The sequence below is a fragment of the Phymastichus coffea genome, unplaced genomic scaffold (assembly GCF_024137745.1).
Source record: "Phymastichus coffea isolate CEN01 unplaced genomic scaffold, Cenicafe_Pcof_1.1 PCOF00031, whole genome shotgun sequence".
NCBI classification, from domain to species: domain Eukaryota; kingdom Metazoa; phylum Arthropoda; class Insecta; order Hymenoptera; family Eulophidae; genus Phymastichus; species Phymastichus coffea.
In genome coordinates, this window is record NW_026706842.1 from 232,720 (window position 1) to 256,286 (window position 23,567).

Consider the following 23,567-nt stretch of genomic DNA (forward strand, 5'->3'; position numbering starts at 1 on the left):
TACCATTTTTACAGAGAAATTAGAATAACTGTATAATTACTTTATAAAAAAAATTCTACATTTTATGCCTTCTACTGCGCACAACGTTAATAATAATTCATAACACTTTATCAAAGCCTCTTTCATTTTGTCACAGCCTCTAGAAAAAATAAACATAAATTCAAAGTGCGTATACTTAACGAATCTTAAGTTTAGACCGACGCTGGTTAAATGACGCTTTTTCACTTAATCTAATGTTACATATATATGAATCGATAGTGAAACAAAAGTTTTGTAATACAGGATTAACACAGGGCTTTGAAGGTCAAACGTGAACAGCAATTGTGTTTTTCTTTCTACGAATAGGCGAGAAAAGAACAGTATTGTCAAGCAGGATATATATTTTTATAACTGAGCAAATATATGGTACTTTTAATAGGATTATACTTTATCGTAATCTATAGTATTTGAAAATTAAACTTTCAAAAATAAAATGCATATAGTAAGATATGTATATCTAAGAAAATATAACAATTTCACAATGTAAGATTCACGTTGATTGTTTTTAAATTTACGTAGTTTTTCACAAATATATTTATTTTCAAGGTACATGAAATCCAATTTCAGATCGGTGCATATAATTTATAACCAATGCGCTATTGATATGCGTATATATGTATATATCACAATAGCGCTCACATATATTATATAGCATGCAAAGGTGTTTGAAAGTGCTCAAAATAAAAAAATAATGAGACGTACTAAAAGAAAAAAAAAAAAAAAAAATTAATTTATTTGAAGATATCATAAAATAAATAATAAACCTCACTGATCGTCCAGATATAAAAAAACGAAGCGGTTAAGATACATGATTTAACATATCCGGTTGGTCGCATAACTTACAAACGCTACAAATTTAAATAACACACATTAGCTCTACGCAAGAGCAACGTCGAGGCCAATAATAAATATCAATGAAATTTCGATAAGATGAAGTGAATTCGACCAGTCCAGAGCCCGTTGTCTAAGCAGTCTATATAATCTCGTGTATATCGAAAAAAATCTTGCTCATTCCACATTAGCGACACCAAAAGAAACGATCGATCTCGAAAAGATAAAAAAAAAGAAAACAAAGAACAAATAAAAAAACACGACCTAGCAAAACGGAAACAAAGTACAAAATACCAACTCAATAAGAAATCGTTCATTTCTCCATAGTTTTATATCACTTTGTCTGACGTAAAATTTGCACAGATTAAAACACACACTCTATCACATCTCTTTTATTCGTATAACAGCGGGCAAGCAGGGTGTACAGTCGAAGTGTCGTAGTTGAACTGAGTCGAGGAAGGAATAATGAATAAATTAGGCGTTCAAATGTTTCGCTGCCGATATTACGCGCCTAGCCCTCGTCGAGAGGTGAGTCGAGGAGGCGCTTACGTTTAAGAAGGGCTGGCGCAGTAGCTGACCAGTTCGGCGACTGAGCAAGACTTGACGCAACACTCGTCGTGGACGCCGCGCGACTGGCGCCGGTATCGACTGCCGCCGAAGCGGCCCATCATCATCGCCCTGGCCCTGGCCCGCGACCTGAATGGATATGAGTCGTCGTACGAGGGGTAATCGTCCAGGTCCATTTCTGTAACAGACAACAATTCCCAGGTAAGGGCCTTGACAAATACCGATTTGACAAATGCCTGCCACTGCGGATTTACCTCCATTACGTCATCTGTCATTTTGCCCCGCGCTCCTTTTGACTCGCGTATAAATTTATGGGCCGATTTATTCGCGACGTCTTTCCTATTCCTAGTCGAGCGTATTTCCGTTTCAAGGGGTACAGACCTTCGAACTTCAGGGAGGATGTTTTCCAAGGAATCGTGGCTTTTTTAATAGGAACGGTCATTTTCACGTGGCGGCGGCCTGCAACGCTCGATGGCCACGACAAAAACCGTCCGAATGATCGAAACTAAAATAACTCTGTCGCCAAGTGATATTTCCACAATAACGTACGTACTGAACTGATCACTAACCCGTAGCGTGGATAAAAAATACGAAGCGATATTTGTGGTATCTAAGCAAGAATAATCAATGAAATTCATCGTTTTTTTATAAAAGTACGCTCAGCGCGATAACAGCCAAGGTTTTATAACTTTTCATCGTTATGATTGGACGTCCAAAAACGAAATCGAATGATATAGTAGCACGTACCTTGATCTCTCTTGAACATCGTGTTGTACAGTCCATGGCAAATGAGCTGCAATGTATTTACAAGATGCTTGCCACAGTATTTGCTCATTCCCTGACGTTTAACTATCAATTCATAATCGTTTAGTGGCAGCTCTGCACTAGACGATTGCACCATGATCAGACTCACCAGCGTGAGCATCAAGAGTGCTGCTAACCGATATGTGGACATCTGCAACAATTGACAATTCCAATCCAAACATCAGAATTATTTTTCGACGATCGCTTAATCACGCGCGTAAACATTTACGAACGTTTATTAGTAGGCAACGCTCGAATCAGAATTATCGCGAAATTCAATATCAGTCGGACGTGTCGTTTCGATGTCATCGACATGATCGATCGGCAAAAGAGCATTATGCATAACAACAAACGACTCGTTCGTTAAGGCAAAACAGACAAAAAGAAGAACAGGAGATTTACGAAGATCTCCACGTGAATTTATATATCCCCATCGAAAAAAGAAATGCTTGTCTTGACTCTCACCGCAAAATAATGTATCGCACGTCTCTCTCTTCCTACATATATGAATATATTGTATAGATTCATCCGGATAAGCGAGGGGAAAAAAATGCGATGCCCGATGGCCCAGCGGCAGGTCACGTGTCAGATAATAATTGTGCCGGAGCGCGGGGCGATCAGCTGTTGCCAGCCAAAGCCCTCGTGTGATTTACAGCAAGAAATCGCCAGTAAATTAGCACGACAGATGCGACAAGCGTTTCGATCGCTGGTTCCGCGCGCGGTCAACGCGCGGTCAACGCGCGCATTCTTCTTCTTCGTTTTTTCGTTTTTTTTTTTTTCCTCCCGTCTCTCCACCGCCGGATTGCGATCTCGTTACGTTTCCGATTCCGGACAATTCGCTTGCATGGGAAAAGGGGGGGGGGGCTCCGGCATGATTGGCCGAATAGATATTGGGAATTGGAGGTTTTGCATAGTCCGAGCAAATGCTTGGCGTTCGTGGAAAACGAGTCGATCGGGCGGTGCGCCGGCAGACAGAATTGTTAGTTGAAAAATGGGCTTACGCGCTCTTGGTCGATTTTCGGCGGCCGCGCGCGCTAACTGCATCCATCCTCTCGAGAGGACGAAGCGACGAGAGAGCCCATCTCGGCGGGAAAGAAAAAAGAAATTCAATCCTTTCGCAAACAGTCGATATCACGGGCGCCCATATAAGCGTCGCGCGCGATAATCCCGCTGGCATTATCGGCCTTCAACTTGTTTCGTTTGATTAATTTCAGAATTCTTGGTGTATTGACTTTACGAATAATCTATAAGCATTGATCCCTCGCCTTTCCTATCTTTCGATGCGCGCATATGTTGTCTCTGCCTATCGAGTTAATTGATTACATAACGCGCGGCGTTACGCCGATCGAGGATTGAGAAGAGACGAAAAACAAAAAAATACAAAAAACGAAGCACGTGGTTCAGATTGAACATTGCGCTAACGAAGAGCAGTCGCTGCGTGATCGTTCGTTCGATCCGGCGTATTTGAGGCGCGAGCGGCGCGCGTGTTTCCTCTTACGATAATCGCGTCGCGGGGTCCTCCGAACGAATCCCGCGAAGACGAGTTGCGCGCTCCCTTAACGCGCTCGGCACACATCAGTCTGGTATCTCGTCCGCTCCAGCAGAGGCGCGCATCAAGCAAAGTGATATTTAATACTTGAATTGCAGTTAGACGAGGAGTTGCGCGTGTAATAGCTCGCGAAACTCGTGAATAATGCAGCTGCCCTCGGCGCGTACGTGCGAGCTTGCGGTTACGTGTACGCGCGTATGTGCGAACGACAGGCTTCGAATGGCCGCGGCGGTAATCGAGTTACCGTTATGAGTATTGATCGGTGAAAATGGCTCGCGCGATCAAGCCGTCGCGCGCGGACGACAGCTACCGTATACCGGTGGCGATCGGCTTGTCTTTCTTTCTCCGTGGCCCCGCTTATCGTTTCTTTCCTACTCTCGCCTCTTTGTTTTCCCACTCTATGACGAACGATCGCGAGGCAGGTGAAACGAGCCCGTCCGTACACTGTGCCATCAGGCAGGTCTGTCGCCATCCCGGATGTGCCGCGGAAAGTCCCTGACGCTTCGCGAACGCGAATGGAAACAAAGACAAAATGCACATTACCTTGAGGTTGCAAAGCTCCCCAGCGAAGGAGTCACAGCCGACAGCGATGATAATCAACGAAATCTCTCACTGATGCGACAGCGTACATCGAAGAAGGAATCATCGTGCGAGTTACATAATGCGAGAATTCAGCGGAACTCAACGAGAAAAGAAAGAATCGCGGCATACAGTGAATCGGACTGCAGAGGAGAATCAGATCGGAGATCATTTCCCGTCCATCGTCCATCACTATATGAGCTGTGGCCGGTCGCGCGCTCGCAGGGTCGTTGCGTTTTCTCTCTCGCTCGGCTCCTTCTTATCTCCGAGGCGAGGGACAGACACAAATCGCACCGTGGAGCGCGGGTACGCGCAGACTAACGCACAAACCGCAAGGGATTTTGGGTTATATATAGTCACTCGGCCATGCTTTCTGGACGTGTTTTCCCGAGACAAGAATGTGTCAGATAGCGCGCGTACGGCCCAACGATAGCGCGCCTCCCTATCTGCTGCCCAGACATCATGATGCTGCGACGAGGTCCGGCAAAATAGAGCGCGCATTATCGCTCGCTCGCTGCTAATTATTCTCGTACTTTATGTAACGCCCCGGCTCCTTACGAATTCCGGATGTTGTTCGCCGATAGCTTTGCGCGCGTGCGGCCAGCCTCGCTTCGCCGTTCAATTACTTCAAAACAATATTTCTCCAGATAAGCCGCCTTTTTTTATTATCTATCCCGATGCTCGTTTTCGCCGTCGCGCTCGGCGTCTCGCTCGATTCGATCCGTGATTCTTTCGCGCCAGCACGACTGTGCACACGGCCACGCGGAGCGCGCCGCTGTGCGAGTCCTTTTCGCGCGTCGTCGCCTGGCAGCGATTCGTAAAAACAAGCGCCTCCGAAGAAATTCGAGAGAAACAAAGCGAGAATCCAAAGTACCTGGCATTCGATAAAAGGAGATACGCCTAATCCGAGAGAGTTGCTCGACAGTAAATTATTTGGCGAACGGTTCGTCCGCGCGTACACGGTATAAGGAGCGCGAACAATGTAAAAAGTCGGGAAAGAGCAAAAAGGAAAGCGAGGAGTGAGGCCGCGATCGGCCGAGGAAAAAAATAAGAGAAAAGGAAGACAAGACGCTCTCGTGGAATTCCGGTCGTGCAAGGACGGCGGACGGAAAGCTCAGGGAATTCGTCGCCCGTTCGACTTATCGATAGGTAAAAGTGAGCGACGTAAGCGTACGCACGCCGCTGCCGACACACGCCAGTGCACTTGGCAGAAGAAAAAAAGAAATGCAACAAAGAAAACGGGGGGAGGGGGAAGAGGAAAGACTTATCCGGCACCGTGTCGACGAGTTTTATTTATAGAGGGGTTCTCGCGCTCGGAAATAAGCTTGTTGTTGCGTCCTTATACGCGTTGTATACTTCGGGAAGCGCGCCCACGCAAAGCTCAGCGTCGCCGTGTATTTTTACGCGATGCGTGTATCGGCGAGAAAGAGAGAAGAAAAAAAGCGAAACCGCGCGTTCTCGGCGCGCCAGAGCTCGGGGAAAATCGCGTTGCGCGACCGGTCTTTCTTGGTACGCCACCTCGCACTTTTAGTACGTGTATGCATATATATCGGATTGCTGATTTATAAATAGCCCATCGTAAGACCAGTTCCAGAACCCACGGCGCGTTATTTTTAATTCATTGGGGGGGAGGGGGAGGCGTCCAAGCGCCACGGATTCATATACACTCGCACACGCACGCGCACACGCACGCGCACACGCACGCGCACGCACACACACACGCACATACACATGGTCATTCAACGGAATTTCACTCACTGTAAACAAGCCCAAGTATGTAGCTGTTGTTTCCTTTTGTCGATCGCGCGTAATCGTTTCGCAAAGAAGACAGGCTTATTTATATCTTTTTATTAGTTCGGATGGCATTCAACTGCTTGTTGTGAAAATCTCAACGGAGCTTAGACGTGTATTCAAAAAATATAACGTCAGCCAGAGTTTTTATCGCATTCCTCAGATTCTCGATTATTTATAGAATGCTCTCTGTTGTCTGTTTGCGTTATTTTTCATCGGTATCTATTCATATTACATTACTCAAATAATGCAGAATCAATCCGTTACCGCATTGCAAATGTAAACCCGTTCAATATCTACGGAGTGTGAGAATGAAAAATCAAATTTTGCTTGCTGCAACGCGATGATAATTAGTCACCGATGTCGTCGTTCAAATTCAAAAAAGCTCATGATAACTTACATCGCTCGACAAGTTCAATAAACAAATCGCCAATGCGAATTTTCAGCCTGCGCGCTTCTTCTATAAGCAATGTTTGGTAAATCAAGCCAAACGAGTCTGAATCGACACAGTGATATGATCGCAATAAACCGCTAGCCAGTGATTAATATTGGAAAACAAGTTATATAAATAGGCGCATTGTGCCATTGATAGAGCAATTCGATCGAGTCAATGAGTCGATTTCGCGTACGAACGACCTCAACGCACAGACTAAACATTTTCGAAAACCGCCGAGTTTTCTAGATATCAAAGCCGCTGCTTGCGTTTTTCCTTAGTGTGCCAAAGTAAGCATCCGATGCCCGAACGAACGTGAATTCAAAAGGCAAGAAGCAACTAGCAACGATAACAAAAGCAAAATAGCACAAAAAGAAAAAAGAAAAAAAGCGAAATAAAGTAATTACATAAATGGGGTCACGCGCGATACGCAAGCTTTCAGGTTTAGGTCAATGTTCCGCTGGCAAGTTATCTTGCACAAGTACAAAATAATGAATGTGACAAGCGCGCGAAACACCAATTGTTAAGAAGTAATGTGGACGACGAAAAACACGCCGAACACGAGCTGGATAACCTTTCGGCTAAGGCTGGCAACGCGAGCAAAAGCTATCTTGCGTGGCAAGTGACGAGAGCTATCTCGAAAGTGGAAGCGCGTTGAGAATCTTTGCTACGCGCAAATATAGCCGATGCTCTTTCGAGGCTGCGACGGATGCCAAGCCAATTGGAATTTCAAGGCCGAATTGAAGGAAACGAACGATCCAAAGCTCGCGACGTCCGAGTCCGCACGGAGGCCAGTTGCTCGTGTTGACTCGGCTCAAATCGGCTGAATCGCGGCGTTGCGGAAGAAAGTAAAAGTGCAAAAACTTACTTAGTATCATTGAGTGAAATCCTTGCTGACGGAAAGAAGAGGGATCGAGCACGTATCCCCTTAGAGCGACGGTTGTTGACGTAGCCGAACGACAACAAACGAATTACAAAAAAAGAGAAGGAGAGCAAGCGAGAGAGAGAGAGAGTACGTTATCACTTGTAAATATCACAGTTTGGCGCGGGGTGTTGGAAGATAGCAGTGTGCGGAAAGGGCAGGGGGATGAGAGTTGCGGCAAGGGTGTGCGAGGGTGCGTGGAGTGCGTGGCGTGGGTGAGAGAGAGGAGACGAGTCGATCAGCTCTCCCTGGCTGGCAAGTATCACTCGCGTATCATGAGTGCGTTACGGCAGAGACTGTTGGCGCTGGACGACAACAAGGATGCAGCTCGCGTAAAGTCGTGTAAGAGGCGGCGTCAGCTGACGTGCTGGACCCTTTGCTAGCTGCATTTATTCGCCCGAACGAGGTGCCCTTTACCGATTAGCGTCTCTCTGCACCCCCGCAGTCGCACTGCACCTCTCTCTCTCTCTCCCTCTCTCTCTCTCTCTCTCTCGTCTGTGCGTGCACTTTCCGCGACGGACTCGCTCGGCGCTTAGTCCGCCAGTGCCGTCAGGAACGAGCAGCCGAGCCAAATAAATAAGCCGTATTCTCTCTTTCTCTCTTTCTCTCTCTCGCTCTCTCTCTCTCTTGCTGCCCGCACCACGGCGATGAGAGAGTGCGTGAAGTACGAATGGCGGTGGAGAGGGAAGAGCAACGCTAATAAAACGATAGAGAGTGAGAGAGAGAGAGAGAGAGAGAGAGAGAGAGAGAGAGAGAGAGAGAGAGAGACGGCCTGTCGAGCGACTCGCTCTCGGCATTCGCTTGTCTCTCTCTCTCTCTCGTGGACTTTGATTCGGCAACCGCTGTCATCGTGCATGCGAGCGAGCGCGCCTGCATTATATACGCACCGCGCTAAACGCCGTCGATCCATTTCCCACGAGCGTTCCGCTGACTTTTCTGCCGGTCCCGAGCCCGCTCGGCGGCTTCTTTCCCAAACGCGCTGCGGTAACTCGTCGCTCCGCGCGCATCCTCACGACTGCTCCCTCGTCCTCCGCGATCCGATTAAGACTAATGCCCCCAACTCGCGACAAGTCCTTTGGTCGCGGAATTGCCATATCCCGTCAACATTCAGCCGTCGCTCGAATCGTTTAAGCCTGCTTTATTTGAACACTTCTTTCAAGGGCAATGCGATGTCAGTGAGGATTGGCGGCATTCAAACTCTGTAAATGTTTTTGTTTTGTAATGCGTCAGCACTGCCGGTGTATTCCATTTTACATAATCGGTACATAAGCTTGTCACCCTATCGCATCGCGTTGTAGGGTCTTGGCACTAGCGATAAAAGTCTCGGAGCGCGAGGGCTCCGCGAAGCTCCGTGCAACGGCGAGACTCACTGCGGATGCGAAAGCGCAACGCGTCAGGGCTATTTGGGAGTAGCCAGCGGCGCAGCGCCACCGAGCGTTCGAGCCGTCGCTTATCAACGATCTCCGATGTAGGCAGGGCGGCGCGCGTCATTCGCCAGCGGCGTACGCGCGCGGACCCGACGCCGAAGCGAGAGCTAATCGCCGGCTAAAATAAACAGCCCTCCGCGCGCGGAGTGAGCGACGGCGCGAAATTGCAAGTGCGAGATTGCGAAAGTTGCGAAGAGGGAGCGAGCGCGATTGGGGCAGCGCGCGCCGCAACTCGTAATTCATGTTCCTGCCGAGGCTCGCCCATTGTAAAATTCGCGCGGAAGATAGCGATCCCGCGCGCGGCACGCCAGCCGAGAAAGACAGAGACGTTTCTATCAGCGGCGAAGCTCTCGCAATTAACGTCGCTCTTATCGCGGACGATCGGCGCCGCCGCCGGCCGACCGAGCGCGCAATCGATCCGTAACTTGGCGCGAGCGACCCGACGCCGCTCTAACCCTGTTTCCAACTTTCGCGCCGCGCTTGCCTTCCTAGCCGGGCTCGCATCGATTGCCGATCGTGCTGCGCCCCGACCTCGCGGACTCGCCAACCGGCGCGAACCTCCAGTCGTGTCATAAAGACTCAGCTTCGTCGAATGCAAACACTCGGCGTAATAAAGCCCACCGTTTACCGGAAGATACAGCCTCGATGGCGCGAATCGACGCGTTACGCAATAAAGCGCGCCGTTTAGCGGCAAGTTTGACTTTCAAAGTGCGAGCAAACAAATCAGTCACGCACTTAACCGAAAATCACCTTGCAAATTGCCAAATTGCCGAAAAAATAATACGGGCATTAGTTTGCAATAGCGACCTCGGCTGAGTGCAAAAGCGAAACGGGGCAATTACTCGGGCCTTAGTCTGGCAAGATCTACGCTCCCAGATTTGGGCACGTTATATGTATATATATAGGTAGCAGTACCAGAGTGAACCTCTTTAATACATTCCCTCGTTTTTTATCTTTCGTTCCTCTTTATCTGACTTATTTGTCATTGTCTCCCTCCCTCCCCCCCCCCCCTCTCTCTCTCTCTCTCTCTGTCACTTCTCACCTATTAGTCTCCATTATTATTGTCAGCGCCGAGTGCGAAGTTACATCAGCACGATTGGTTTACTCCGTGAGCTACGCGAGCATTGTTCTGTCCGAAGCTTTCATTCATTCATTAGTTATTATACCTCCGCTCGAATAACTCGGAGGATTGAAATTTTAATCGTTCAGAAAATAACGTTCGGCTAATCTACGGCGCTATATAAAGAAGAATCACTTTGATTATCTTATTTAATCGAAGAATTAACATATGAATCTCTAATGGGTGCATCAAAGATTCACCATCCGATCTGCTTTAATAGATACAAAATAGTACTCTATTCGAAATACTCATATGAAAATTTATATAACATTTTATTTTACTTATATGAATTTATATGAATTTATATGAATTTTCAATTTTATATAACTGTTAGATAACAAAATTCGTAAAGATTGAGACATTTCATTGAATTTTTAAAACTTATAAATATAATGCGATTCCAATAAGACAACATTATACTGTGTAACCAACGAAATTCAGATGAAAATTACGATATTGTGGAGTTTACAACATTTGCAAATAAAAAGTTTAATTAATGTTTAAAATAACTATTCACATCCTTTAACTTTCAATTTTACGCGAAAGAACCATGCTTGTAATGTACATAATTATTCGGAAAAGTGGATGCTATCTATGAAAATTGAGATACATCGTCGAACTTGCAAGTAATGTTCATATAATGTATTAAATAATTTTCCATGTAATATTTCAATAATATTAGTTCAATGATCTATAGTAAATAAGTTCGTAAACACATAACAAATTGTATTCAAGTACAAATTCAAAGTTGAAATTAGTAAACAAACTATAAGTAGATTGATAACCATCAAAACCATCACGATTCTTGAAGAAAATTATTATTTTATCGTAGAACATTGCCTAAACTGAATGTAACTTTGATTACAAAGCATTCTATAAAATTAATTTGTTGCTCTGTTTAAAATAGCAGCTAATACTTTGTTACTATATGAATTTGTACGTTTTTCAGCATTTTATCGGTTCCTATTCATCCAAACCCTTAAAATTAATATTAAATTAATGTCCACGTTAATAACTTATCCGATAGAAATGTAAGTAACTTTATTCTCAATGCTATGCATGCTATGTATATTAGTGCACCTTTGAATGAATTCGAGTGTTCTTTAATATCCAAAAATGTACTTCAATAAAAAAGTAATGAAAATTCCTATTAAAATATCTCTACAGTGGATGGGTATAATATCATTAAGTACAAAAACTGCCTTAATTTGTCTGTCAAAGTAAGAATATCGTTTCCGCAATAGTTACGTTACAATTTGAAAATTATTATGTTTGTCTTGTCGTAAACATTTCATATACGAATACTGTTAAATCAAACAGAATGCTAATAATGCTGATTTTATGCGCGGCAGTGAATCTTCAATACATTGTTTCACTTTACCAGTTATCAACTGCAGATTGATAAGTGCATTGAATAGAAATTCATACAAAAACACATAAAATTAGTTTCATATCCTAAAAAAATGAAACTTCAGTCACCAATGCACAAAAAGTGTATGCATTTTCATGACATTCTTAACCGTGTATTCGCATTCGACGTTCTAACACTACAATTATATAATTGGAAAATACAACTGTACATTTTGTTCTCGCGATATTAATTACTAACTGTTTCACGTTGTAATGCGCGGCGCTTCGCTATCGTGACAAGCTATTCCCGTTGCCGCACTTTACAGATTAGTTCATTTAATTAATAGACTGTTGTTGTTATTATTCAAGCAGATATTCTAAATGAGTAAAACGTCAAAGTCGAAAACGCATTGGAAAACCACTTGATCGTAAGATGTTATGTGAATTCTGTCAATTTCTATCATAAAACCTAAATAAAGAGAGTTCAGGCGTGAAACTCGAACGCGCGCGAATCATTGAAAGAAAAACCATGAAAATGGAAGTGAACGAAACATCTCTCGGAGAAAAAGCGTACAGAGACAAGCGCATCCTCGCGCTGGGTATCCCTCGGCGACTATCTCCGCGGCGCGCGCTTGCTCTCGGCGTGCAACATCTTGCAAAATTGATTTCGTTGCGCGTCTCCGGTCGCCGCTCGTCGCCGCAACTCCCACTTGCACTACATACGGAGTGCGCGCCACTGCACGCTCGCAAAGTCATTCATTTGTAACAACAATGGAGCCGTTTACGCGTGCCCCGCGCGCCATCGGCCGGAGCCTACGCTCGCGTAGCCCCGTTTTTCTCGCTCTCCTCTGGTTCTCTTCGATTTCGTCTGGTGCCGAATGCAAAAGCACCAAGAGCACGAGCAGAGGAGGAACGAAACGCGCGCGCCGCCGAGATTAACGTGGACGAAAGTGCGGCCGCAGGCCCGCCATTGCTCTCGCCGGTCTGGAATCGCAGTTTGCGCAAAACACGCGCCGCGCGTTCCTCTCACCTTCGCGCTCCAATTACCACGGCGCCGATCGAAACTCCTCCAGCGAAATTGCAAAGCACGAACTGCGCGCATACACTCGATGCCCGGCTCAAATAATTATGACTTTAATGAGTTGCAATAACGCGCCGTGAAGGGGGGGGGGCGCCGATTAATCAAAGCGAGCGTACAGCTGAAATTGACGACGGCGCGCGTCAAATTACGCAACGTTAATTAAATGCGATAACGAGTAAGAGCGCGACCGCCAAAAACAGGCGTATTGTAACGTTATTGTAGAAGCGTGTGACGAGCGCATGCAACGAAACATAATACACGGGCGCGAGTTGCGTGTATGCGAGTGGCAAATCTGTGGCTCTATAAATAGCCATAGGAAGAGTGCGTGTACTACGTGGCTCTCTTATTACATGCTATAACTGGGACATTCCGCGCGCGCGCGCGCGCGGAATCCAATTATTTTCGAGACTTTTTTTTCTGTTTTCTTTTGTTTTTGTTTGTTTTTTTTTTTTTTTTGTTTTTCTGTCAATGTCGACGTAACGTTTCTCGTCGATCATTGATGCGTTGAAAACTGGATTTAACAAGCGCAAGCGTCGACAACTGGAGTTGGAATTCCGCGTAAATACGTAGGGCATTACCTGCGAGGCGGAATATTCATCGTGAAAGAGACAACGTTGATGGAATACAGTATGCCGCTTTGTTGGAGGCACGTTGAATCCAAATCCCGAGACTCGATTGTAAGACACGATAACTCTCCGGCTCGTCGGGCACAAGCGTTCGCGCACATCTCTCGCGAACAACCGCCTTCAGTGCGGCACTTTGCGCTTGTGCGAATTCCGCGCGTCCAAGATTCTCCTCTTTATTACAACGTTGCCGCGTCTGCCAATTTATCAGCTGAATTTGCCACCTATTCGGATGCTACAGCAGCGAATTCGGTAGCTCGATATGCCTCTCCGCGGCTAAACTCTACGAGTGGCCGTCAGCGCGAAGATCGTGGTAGTGAAAAAAAAAAAAAAAAAAAAAGATGACGAGAAGAAAGTCGTTCTCGGGGAGCGAGAGTGTTCTTCTGAATTTTAATATTTGTACGCCCGAAAAGTGCAGCCAGGCATACGGGATTACTTTGTAATATTGGGTCATAAATCCGAACCTTATTCTTTCTGATACCCCCTTCTCGGGCTCTCTCTTTCTCTCTTTCCTCAATTCGATCCTTATATATGGCAAGTGGTATGTGCTTTGAAGCAAAAATTCATATGCATATTTCCTCCGCTTGCGTCTGTATTGATACATAAAAGTCGAAAGCTCCTCGACAATTTGCCACGTATCCAACGCGATTGTACGGAGCCGAAAGAAAAGAACGCGCGGACTTGGCGTAGTAGTGACAGCTGGTGACGCTCGTTAAAAGCAGTTCTCTCTCTCTAACTGGTATTGATCGCGACGCGTTCGTCGCTATTAAGTGGAATAATATAATGAAAATCGATGCACTCGAACGACCGAAGTCGAAGTGAAAAGCCGCGCGTGTCAATGGTCGCGTGTCCACCGACGCTTCTTTTTTTTTTTCATCAGATCGGAGAATCTGCGACGAATGTAATGCGCGCGGAGAGGAGAGTTGAACGATGCCTCCCTCTCGCTCGTCATCGAAGGTGGTCGGTCGTACGTGCCTCGCTGACAAGGGAGATCGTGTCCCAGTTCCATTAGGCACAGCGAGAGAGAGAGAGAGAGAGAGAAAGAGGGAGAGGGGACGTCGTTGCTGAAGCTACTATAACGCTTGGAGCCAGTCTTCATTATTAATAATTTAATGCGCCACCAGGCGCCTACACGTCGGCCCCGTGCCGACTTATCGCTCCACATACGTCCCCTCGTTTACGGCTAATTAGTACGAGCAAAGCCAAGCAAGCGCCCGACGCACGTGCCTCACTGATTCTTTCCCGTATATTTTCGCGCTGATTTATTACTACCCGTTGTACAGATAGACCGACCATCCAGAACTTGAAGTTTTCGTCTTTCGGGCTTTTCAATAGCGAGCTTTCCGTTGAAAATCTCAACGAAGCTTTGCAAGTTTTTATATTCATCGAGTGATCTCGAAACCAATCCTTTTCTCATGCGAATGATTCGTCTTATGTCAGAAAGAAATTCTCTCTGTTACCTCTAAGCATTCTACTGTGGTTTATTTTTAGGTGAATAATGAATAGAAGCAGATGCGGAGAAATCTTGTTACAAGAGATATTTCCCGAGCATTTTTTAGTTATTTTGACATAAAGTTGGACTGGATTGCACAATACACATATTATTCGTAAGGCGGCCGTACAAAAAGAATCTAGGGATAGACGAGATATTTTTAGTCCAGAAAACTTTAGACTAAAAATATCTCGTCATTTGTAATTTATCATACGCGATGCGAAGAGACGATATGAAATCGATGTCCCGATTAATCACGCCAGTCATTTCCGTATGTAGATAAGCTGATAATTGATAAGTTGGACATTTGTTTTGGCGCGCTGCTCACTGCATAACAGCAGCCCTCGGAAACTAATTAACTATGAAATCGCGGTATCCATCGAATTTCGGATGTGAGTCACATTATTACCGAGGCTATTGATTGCCGCAATCGACGTTGCTTGTCATTAAATAAATTAAAATAAATGAAGTTGGGCGATCGACCGACGAGAGCGAACGGCGCGCACGGGCTGTCGACGAGCACACGAAAAGTATCGTCGGCGCAGAAGTGACTGCGCATCGAAGCGAATCGATGGAAAAGTGTGATGAGTCTTGGCGACTTTCACTTCGGCGAGGTTTTGAATCAAATCAAACGGCGCGTTCGTGCCGCGATCTCTCTCGGCAATTGATTTGTTTATGCAGGATGAGCAGCGCCTCATCGATTACACGTCGTTTGCTAAAGTGCTGCGAGCGTACGGTATCGGCCTGGTGCTCACGCTGGCCAATTAAAAAAGGGGAATACAAACTTTTTTTATATGCCAATGCTTCGATTCGATCAATTATTCGAATATCGTTTGCCTTCTCTCGGTCGTCCGCAAATTTATGTTGTTTACACTACTCAACGTTTTGCGTTTGTATCTACCAGGTCATCCTTGTTTATATATTATCTGATATTTTGATGTTTTCCACTTTCCTCGCAGTCGATGTCATATCGGCACATTTATCGCGAGCGCTACCTTTCTCATGCGGATGCCCCAGAGCATTTTTTTTTTCAAATAGCTTCACTCTAAAAATCGACACCTGTGCAAAACGATTACTCGCGTGGAGGATGCGTAGCTGTATCGCAGTTGCAAAAAGACCATTATTTCCTTTTCACGATCAGCTTGCACGCTAACCTGCGTTCTAGCTGAAATTCTATAATAATTGATGATGCGTAGTTTGCCGTAACAATTGCACGTAATTCACTCTGCTCACTTTGCTCTAGATAATATTTGAAGAGTCATTTGCATGCCGGTATATGAAGTGAAAAGCTATATTCTCGGTATGTTATGTATATCGAGCATATTTTGCGAGAATAATTCATTAATGCAATATAAGCTACACATTATAGTATCAATTTACATGATAATTTGTCCTTATTTGTATGTTAATTTAACGCGCGGGCATAGGTAATCTGTAACGACGGAACGCGACCGGTGCTTTTTTCATTAAAAAAAAATGTTTTCTTAGCGCACTTGAAATTAATAGTTATAATGCTGTCTCGATGGCCGGAAATTCGAAACTACGCGATAAAATTATTCAATAAAGTTACTCTACGAGCTATGCCTGGCTGATTTTATCAAAGCCAACTTGGATATAATTTGAAGTATAAGTACTTCAACTTTCAACGGATCTGGTAAATGTTGTAAAAATATTCTCGCTTGAAATTCATCCGGGTGATCAATTTTAATGTAAGCCTCGTAAACAGAAAAAAAGAAAAAAAAAGTCCGAGATTTTTACAGAAGTTGCGTTTGAAAAAAACAGCGGAAGAGTGCTGAAAGCTCTCTGGAGGCATTAGCGGCGAGGTCGAAAGCAATAAAAGAGCGAGGATTGGTCGGAGCGCAACTAGACAATCCTTTGAGCCGGGCGCTTGCAGCCAGAGCTCACGTGATGTGTGTATTGAAATGATTGTCTAGGTGACAATTGGTCGCGGTTTTTTCTCGAGCGATTCTAAGAATAAATTTAGAGAATGCTCGCAGCCGAGGATCAGTTCAATTGTGCGTTAGCGGAGCTCGAGCGTGAAAGTGGCTGATGGGACGAGAGATCAGCTGGCGGCAGCGACGGCGGCGGCGGCGGCGGCGGCGGCGGCGGCGGCGGCAGCGGCGGCGACGGTAGCGAATGATTTGGAACTTAAAGCGGCCGTCACTTGAGCACGACTACGTGGTCTGCAGCTGATTACGGCGACGACGACAGCGACTACGACGACGACGACGACTACGTGTGCGTATAATAACGACCCAGTAACGCAAGCAACGACTTAACGAGCGCGCTTGTGCATCGCAGCCAGTACTACGCTCGATTCAACAGCCTCGCTGTATATTGCCATCGTGCAAGCCTGTAACGCACGTGTACGCGACTCCCCCGCGCGAGTTCAAGTGCTAACGTACCGACGATCATTGTTTTCGCACCTCCACGTATTCCCAGCCGGCCGCTCGTCGCTTTCTTCTCCCTCTCTCTCTCTCTCTCTCTCTCTCTCTCTCTCTCTCTCTCTCTCTCTCTCTTTCGCTCTCTCGCTCACTCTCGACCGAATTGACTTCTATTTTTAGAAAAACGGGCCCAGAGGTGATAGCCCAACTATGTTCACACGCGCGATATCACGAGCGCTTGTTTTTCTCTCCCTCACTATTTCGAGATTTTGGATATCGCTGTATGAAAGCTTTTTTTTAAGCCTTGTGTTATTGGTCGAGAGAGAAAAAAACAGATAAAATTTCAAGTGTCCATCGAGCAATCGTCCCGTTACAGAGATAGAGAGAGAAAGAGAGAGCGAATACGTACGACGGAGAAAATAGAAAAATAAAGTGAAGGAAAACAAGAGAAAGAACAAGGAGTAAAGACAAAGGTTTTTGCTCATTTAGATAGGCCAAATCTAACGATAGCTTTAAGCGCTTCTCTCCGAATACTCAACGCTGTCGGCGTGTTATTCGCGTGTAACATTGCGAATTGTAACCCAGTGACTCGTGCGCTCGTCTTCCAAGCGAGTACATTTTCCACAGCGCCCGTATTTCTTTTTTTCTCGCGCGAGTCGCGATAAATAAATTGGCCATCCGCTCGAGCTTGAAACTTGAAAGTTTTTGAGAACCGCGTAAGAGCTGCTCTAGCGATAAACTTTCTTTAATGATAATCGCGCCCAAGAGCATTCCCTTTCAGACATTTGCACTTTGAAGAAGAATTAAGTTCGCCCTTCCATTTAGCTGTCGCGAAGAAATTATCGGATACTTTGCTCTTCGTCTTCTCCCTCGCACATTTTTACATTACGATCTCAACTCCATCGTTTTATAAGCGTGCTCAACAGTCGGATTCTCTTTTCAACTTTTCTTTCGTAATTATTATTCGACAAACTCCAGTGTTAGATTGTTATATATTCGGTGCACCTCTATGGGTTAATGGTATCACTAATTAACAGTGATAATTTTAACAATAATCGGCAACGTTAGTGCAAACATTGATTTTAATTTTAATCGGTTAACACCATTCAACTAAAATGTTTATATATTAATATTGTCTGTGAATGTGGCATGCATATCGTAATAGCTGCGCGCGAATTGACGCGACTGATCATTAACGTTGAATAAAAGCTGCGTTATGACAACCAGACAAAACAAAACTTACTGTAAATTAGAAAAATGCCAAGGGCGGTTGTGAACATTAGGCCGCGTTGATTTTTTATTATCATTAGACGATGTGTCAGCGGATGCGGCGCGCATGAGTGCGCGTATGAACGAGTCAAGCCCGAAAAAGGCGACTGTCGCGGGCCGCTCGTAAGCGGATGACGCGCGAACGATCAGTCGAACGCATCAGGCGAGACGACGGCCGGCAAAAACACATGTGCAGACTTACGGCTTCGGAGAGTAGCGGCAGGAGGCAGCGGAGTCTCAACGGGAAAGCAGGACGCAAATGTGTACGTGCGAGAGAGTGGTAGCGTGCAAGCTCGGGCGACGAGAGAGACAGAGGGAGCAAGAGAGAGCGAGAGAGAGAGAGAGCGAGGCACGGAGAGCTGCGTCGCCAGTACTTGCGAGTAAAAGTGCGAGTTGGTGGCCGGCAGGCAGCTCCTTTTATAAAACAACGCGGACTGCTCGTCCTGCGACAACGCCTGAGCGGGCGAGACGTGCTCATTAAGCAGTTTAGCGAGGGTGTCAGCCGCGGTTTATCGGCTCGTGTGTTACGAGCTGCTGCGCGGCCAGCAGACCATGCAATTGCCCCCAGGCGCCTACGATTGCTTTTCCACCAAGATGCCCCCTGTTATTTTTCCTTCCTCGCTGCCCTCACCCTTGTGCCATTTTTGTTTTTCTCTTTTTTCATCTTTATTTTTCGCGTTCATTTTCGCGCACCGTCTGCTCTCCCAGTCGCGACCCGACCTCGCCATACTTTCGGCGTGCCACGCGCCAGATCTATCTCCCGCGGCGGCTGTCATTGTTTGTGACACTCGTTCACGCGCGGCACAGCGAGAGAGAGAGAGAAAGAGCGCCGAAATGTATTCGACCAACGCGGCGCCTTCGCCGCGTGACGAAACATCCTTCAAAGGCTATTGTGATTTTCACGCTCACCGCTAATCGCTCTTGCGCACTCCGCCCACCAAACCGTCTGTTTTTTCAACTTGGCTCGCTCGAAGGTTGCCTCTTTTACGTCCTTCCTCGGAGGACTCCAATAATTCCTGTCGACCTTTTCTCGATAAATCAATGGCTGTATATAGCTTTATAAAGCCCGCGCATTGCAAATGAGCGCTTCTAACGAACCACCTCGACTTGACGTCTCTTTTCACGCCTTTCCTTGCTTTATTGAAAATCTGTCAATGGTAAAATTTTAAAATATTGACAACACAACAAATTCGTAGTCGGTGTCTGCAAAGCTAAACATTAACTGTCGATGTAGTTGCCATACGGTTCCTCGCAATCAACTACCAATCGGAATATCGATATCCAATGCTTCTCCTTATATTTTTTTTGCGAAAACAACATTGACAAGAGAGCTTATCACGGCTTCGAAAAGTTTAAATAATGAACGAATCAAGGAATAGCTTCGTTTAATTAACACATGCCAGGCACTTCTAATTATATTAGGGTAACAAAGCCAAAAGATCCGTTCGATAGTTGGATTAAGACAAAAGTTGAGACGTGGAAATTATGCTGCCGCATAAGAACATTGATTATCGTAGAAAGAACGATAAAAACCTTTATACGTACGGTGCGACGACGAAGACACGTAAACTAGCACGTGTTCTACTACTGACGTTGTTCTCGTAAAAGTCTCTCGCTTGATTCAGGACTTTTGTTACTTTGCTAAAACTGCGTACTTGCGAAAATTACGAGGAGCTGAGTGCACCTAGCAGTTAAAATCGAATACGCCACCGCGTGATTTATCAGTCAGCCGGGAATATATGCATGAACCTCGCGGTCATTAAACACCGTCACGAGACATTCTACTAATCTCCTTCGTAATTATCAACTCTCCATATTATGTTTCAATCTACTTTTCATCCGAAAATCCGAGCGTTTCTTCAGACTCACTTTGTTAAAATACGATAGCTAGTAAAAATAAATCTTTATATCATCAATATAAATTACTCGAACGTCAGACTTTAAAGTATAAATATAAGAATCAAAATTGTACGAATTATAAAGTAGGGATATTGGATGTTTGCTTGAGGTCGAACAATTTATACTTACTAAAAAGAGAGCCTGTTAAAGCTTAAAAATAAATTCATTATCCAGTCATTGTATCAGCAAAAAAAATTTTTCAAAGTATCTTATTTCATCAGAACTTATTTGAAAATAAGAAGATATTTTTTAAAGAAAAAATAAAACGTTTTCATTATCGTGATTATTTTAAAACTTTATTTTGAGTAAACTCAGATTGTTAATGAAACGAAAAAAACACAATGAGGCTCGCTGAGGAAGCTAGGGATGAAAGTAAAAGACACTAGTATACGAATTCATTAAATATATTTTATAAAATTTCCTATTTATACAGCATATAAAACAATACTCTGTCATTTCATTTAATATTCACACCATTAGCGCTATACGACTACACCATCGGTCATAACCCTCATTAATATGTATATAATAACTTTACATTATTCGGCGGGTTAACTCTCATCACTCGCATTCGCACATAAAATTTTCCAATCCGTCGCTATTTAACGGTTGACATTTAGACTTTGCTCCTTGTCGTAGCGCCAGCAGCATTGGCTGTCGTTGCGCCGCTTCTGTTAACGAGCTTCTGCTCGGCAATCTTCGCTCGCACGGCCCGCTTATGACGTTGCGACGACGACTCAAACTTACTCGTGCCAGTGCTCAGCGTGTGGTGCTCGAACACTGGCTGCGACTCCACAATGCCGCTCAGATCGTCCACCATGCTTACTGCCGGACCTGCGTTGTTAACAAACAAGTCAATCAATTGTTAAGTGTGAAACAGCTTTTACTTTGATTGAGTGTAAAGTATCATAATCAAAATTAAATCAAACGTAGCTCAGACAACTTTGCTGTACTTATTAGAAATACCTTTCATAATAATATTTAAATATTTAAATGTTGATACGAGGCCGGAAATCAGTACCCAAATAGTAATGTAACGTTACTCGTATAGTTATGTACTTTGTATCCGTATCATTCCGTGATTGATTCATTGACTTCTACTTTGAATATTGAAATAAAATTGTGCAGAAAAATAATTGGTCGAAAGTCCACAGTACATCAAAGCCGATATAACTGCAAGAGACGCGGCCTGGAAGCTTACCATTGAGATTCTTGGTAAGTCTGGCGCCCAAAGTAGCCTCCCCAGGCGCTTGCTCCTTGTTCCCTAAATGATTGAAAAACTCGTCGTCGCGATTTTGCGGGCCGTGCTCTCTGCCGGTATCCTGAGGAGGCTGATGATCGTGCCAAAACGAGTCGTCGAAGATCTCCGGATTGTCGCCGAGACCCACCACTTGAAGCTCTTCTTTGGACAGGCGATTGATGCGCGCTCGCACGATCGCCAGATGACGATGAACGTAGTCCTGCTGGGGCGCCAACGCGGCTGCGCGCTGCAAGCACTGCTCCGCTAGGCCCAGCTTGTTCCGCTCCACCATTACCACGCACAGGTTGTGTAAGCCCTGGATGTTCGTTGGGTCGAGCTGTAGAATACGACGGTAGCACTGCAACGTTCAACGACATTTCCAGGATTAGCTTTTGACGCGACACAACTTACTTTTGATCGTTGCCCTTAGAAATACCGATAACAATTGCAACTTTCCATCTATTTATCGAATGTAATCGCATTAGATCAATTGATTATGCAACGAGAACTAATAATATGTAATATAACGAATGTTGATCAGAGCAGAGCATATAACATCGTTGTCGAAAAAGCTATTATCAGCATCAAATGTTACGGGGTCATTGGGTTTGGAACACAAGGTTAATAATAGCTACTATTTCGACCTCTTTATTGGTACATGACGTACTGGCGAATTCCGTTGAGAAACTCAAATATTTTTAGGTAGTTTTTTATATTGAATAACGCAATAGCCCTATAAATATACTGTACTAAATTATGACCAATTACAGATAGATGAAAATTGATTTAAAGGACATTCAACAAGCACCGAGTTTGCGAAATGTCGGTGGTATTGTTATTGTTTAAACTGCTTATCCGATATATCGTCAAGAACGTCACGTTGAAATACGATTCCGATAAGCTTTTATAAAAATGATTTGATATGTAAATGTGTACAGCAAGTTACAGAAATTTCCTATCTAAACTACATTTGTTTTGAAACAGGCCATTATTCATAAGATAGGTGTGTGCGCAATTGAAGCATCTGCGTGCAAGAGTAAACTTGTTCTAAAAGTTTTAAAAGTCACATTAACGTGATATACGATATTTTCAATGAAAACAGAGAGCCTTGCTATTTGGACGCGCTCTATGTGTTTTTAATACTGGAACGCTGTTATTTCGAATCGGCTACGTTAAAAAAGTTCCCGATGTTATTCCCGACTGCCAGCACGACTATCCGATAGGGGAACTTTCGTTAGTTCTTCAGTAGGCAAACGAATAACCTGCTATTAAAGGATGTTGAAGAAAATTCACGACGATCATAGCGAGGGAAACGTATTATGCGCTCGTTAGTTTGCCAAACCATTGAATCGTTTAATTCTCGCTCTGTAACAAGTGCTAATTTGCAAAGAAATGTAATTGAAAGTATAAAAGCACAATGTGCGAACGTACGTTTTCGGCAGCATCCAGATCCTTGATGGTGTTGATGTAGATATCGCCGAGCAGAATCAGACCTTTCACGTGATCCGGATGGAATCTGACAAGCTGATTAAGGAAGGGGGCGGCTTCTAGCGGTCGCTGCTCGTCTGCCAATAATAGCGCGAGGTTGAAAAGAGCCGACCTAAAGTCCTCTTTTAGAGCCACGGCGTTTCGGAACCATCGCTCGGCACTCTCGCTGTCGTGATCGTCCATCGCCAACATACCCAGATTAAAGTGAACTCTCTCGTTGTTCGAGTCCTACAATTGGTGACATTGGCAAATCGTTCATTTAACGCAAGAACGAACGGACTTGAGATTATTAAAGGACGAAAGCGACAATGGATATTTGAAAGTTGCGCAAGTAAACGATAATTGAGCTGTACTCGGGGAAAATGATCTGGAGAATGTAATGAGCTAAAGTGGGCGAACAAATGAGGGCAAATGTAATCTTTTCTCCGCCATTACCTTTCTTAATAGTTTTAAAAGCCTTTCCCTGGCAACTTTGCGCAGCTCCGCCCGGCCAAGCTCCTGCAGCAGTATCGCGGAATTTAAGAGTGCCTGCTCGTGCTCGGGATCGAACTCGAGCGCTTTGTCGAGATAAGCCAACGCCTGGGACGCTTTGCCTTGCTCCAAAAACACAACGCCCAACTGCGGAGAGAAAAGCGATCGGGGCACCATTATTTACCATGGCATTTAATGGGCGACTGTC

General features: G+C 44.8%; 3 protein-coding genes across 8 annotated transcripts in view; 1 reads left to right on the forward strand and 2 right to left on the reverse strand.

Annotated features, from left to right (window-relative positions):
• Positions 1 to 18,632, reverse strand: LOC131663238 (LIRP-like). Of its 6 annotated transcripts, none has more exons than XM_058933517.1 (3): positions 18,464 to 18,632; positions 2,185 to 2,392; positions 1 to 1,615 (listed from the first exon to the last, which is right to left on the reverse strand). In XM_058933517.1, exons 2-3 carry the CDS (start codon positions 2,390 to 2,392, stop codon positions 1,422 to 1,424), a joined length of 402 nt encoding a protein of 133 aa, XP_058789500.1. In that variant the 5' UTR covers positions 18,464 to 18,632; the 3' UTR covers positions 1 to 1,421. The 6 variants fall into 6 exon arrangements, with proteins under 6 accessions (XP_058789500.1, XP_058789502.1, XP_058789505.1 ...); XM_058933519.1 differs by lacking the exon at positions 18,464 to 18,632 and adding an exon at positions 13,072 to 13,232; XM_058933522.1 differs by lacking the exon at positions 18,464 to 18,632 and adding an exon at positions 9,858 to 9,881.
• Positions 7,485 to 23,567, forward strand: part of LOC131663236 (NADH dehydrogenase [ubiquinone] 1 alpha subcomplex subunit 9, mitochondrial) — a 24,715-nt gene continuing 8,632 nt past the window's right edge. The window contains exon 1 of the mRNA XM_058933512.1: positions 7,485 to 7,605. The gene's annotated coding sequence lies outside the window, so the exon portion shown is untranslated. The remainder of the gene's footprint in view (positions 7,606 to 23,567) is intronic.
• LOC131663235 (protein O-mannosyl-transferase Tmtc3-like) overlaps positions 20,557 to 23,567 on the reverse strand; it is a 9,007-nt gene continuing 5,996 nt past the window's right edge. Inside the window, exons 11-14 of the mRNA XM_058933511.1 lie at positions 23,324 to 23,506; positions 22,832 to 23,116; positions 21,362 to 21,758; positions 20,557 to 20,994 (exon numbers count right to left, since the gene is read on the reverse strand). Coding sequence (XP_058789494.1) covers positions 20,777 to 20,994; positions 21,362 to 21,758; positions 22,832 to 23,116; positions 23,324 to 23,506 — 1,083 coding nt within the window. The 3' untranslated portion in view covers positions 20,557 to 20,776. The remainder of the gene's footprint in view (positions 20,995 to 21,361; positions 21,759 to 22,831; positions 23,117 to 23,323; positions 23,507 to 23,567) is intronic.

What these genes read in the sequence shown, in the direction of transcription:
- LOC131663238 (XM_058933516.1), bottom strand. Translation starts at nt 8,609, where the DNA reads ATGGCAATTCCGCGACCAAAGGACTTGTCGCGAGTTGGGGGCATTAGT. An exon ending in GATCGACGGCGTTTAGCGCG is followed by an intron (nt 2,393 to 8,402) that starts GTGCGTATATAA and finishes CAATTGTTGCAG; the next exon opens with ATGTCCACATATCGGTTAGC. An exon ending in GATGTTCAAGAGAGATCAAG is followed by an intron (nt 1,616 to 2,184) that starts GTACGTGCTACT and finishes TGTCTGTTACAG; the next exon opens with AAATGGACCTGGACGATTAC.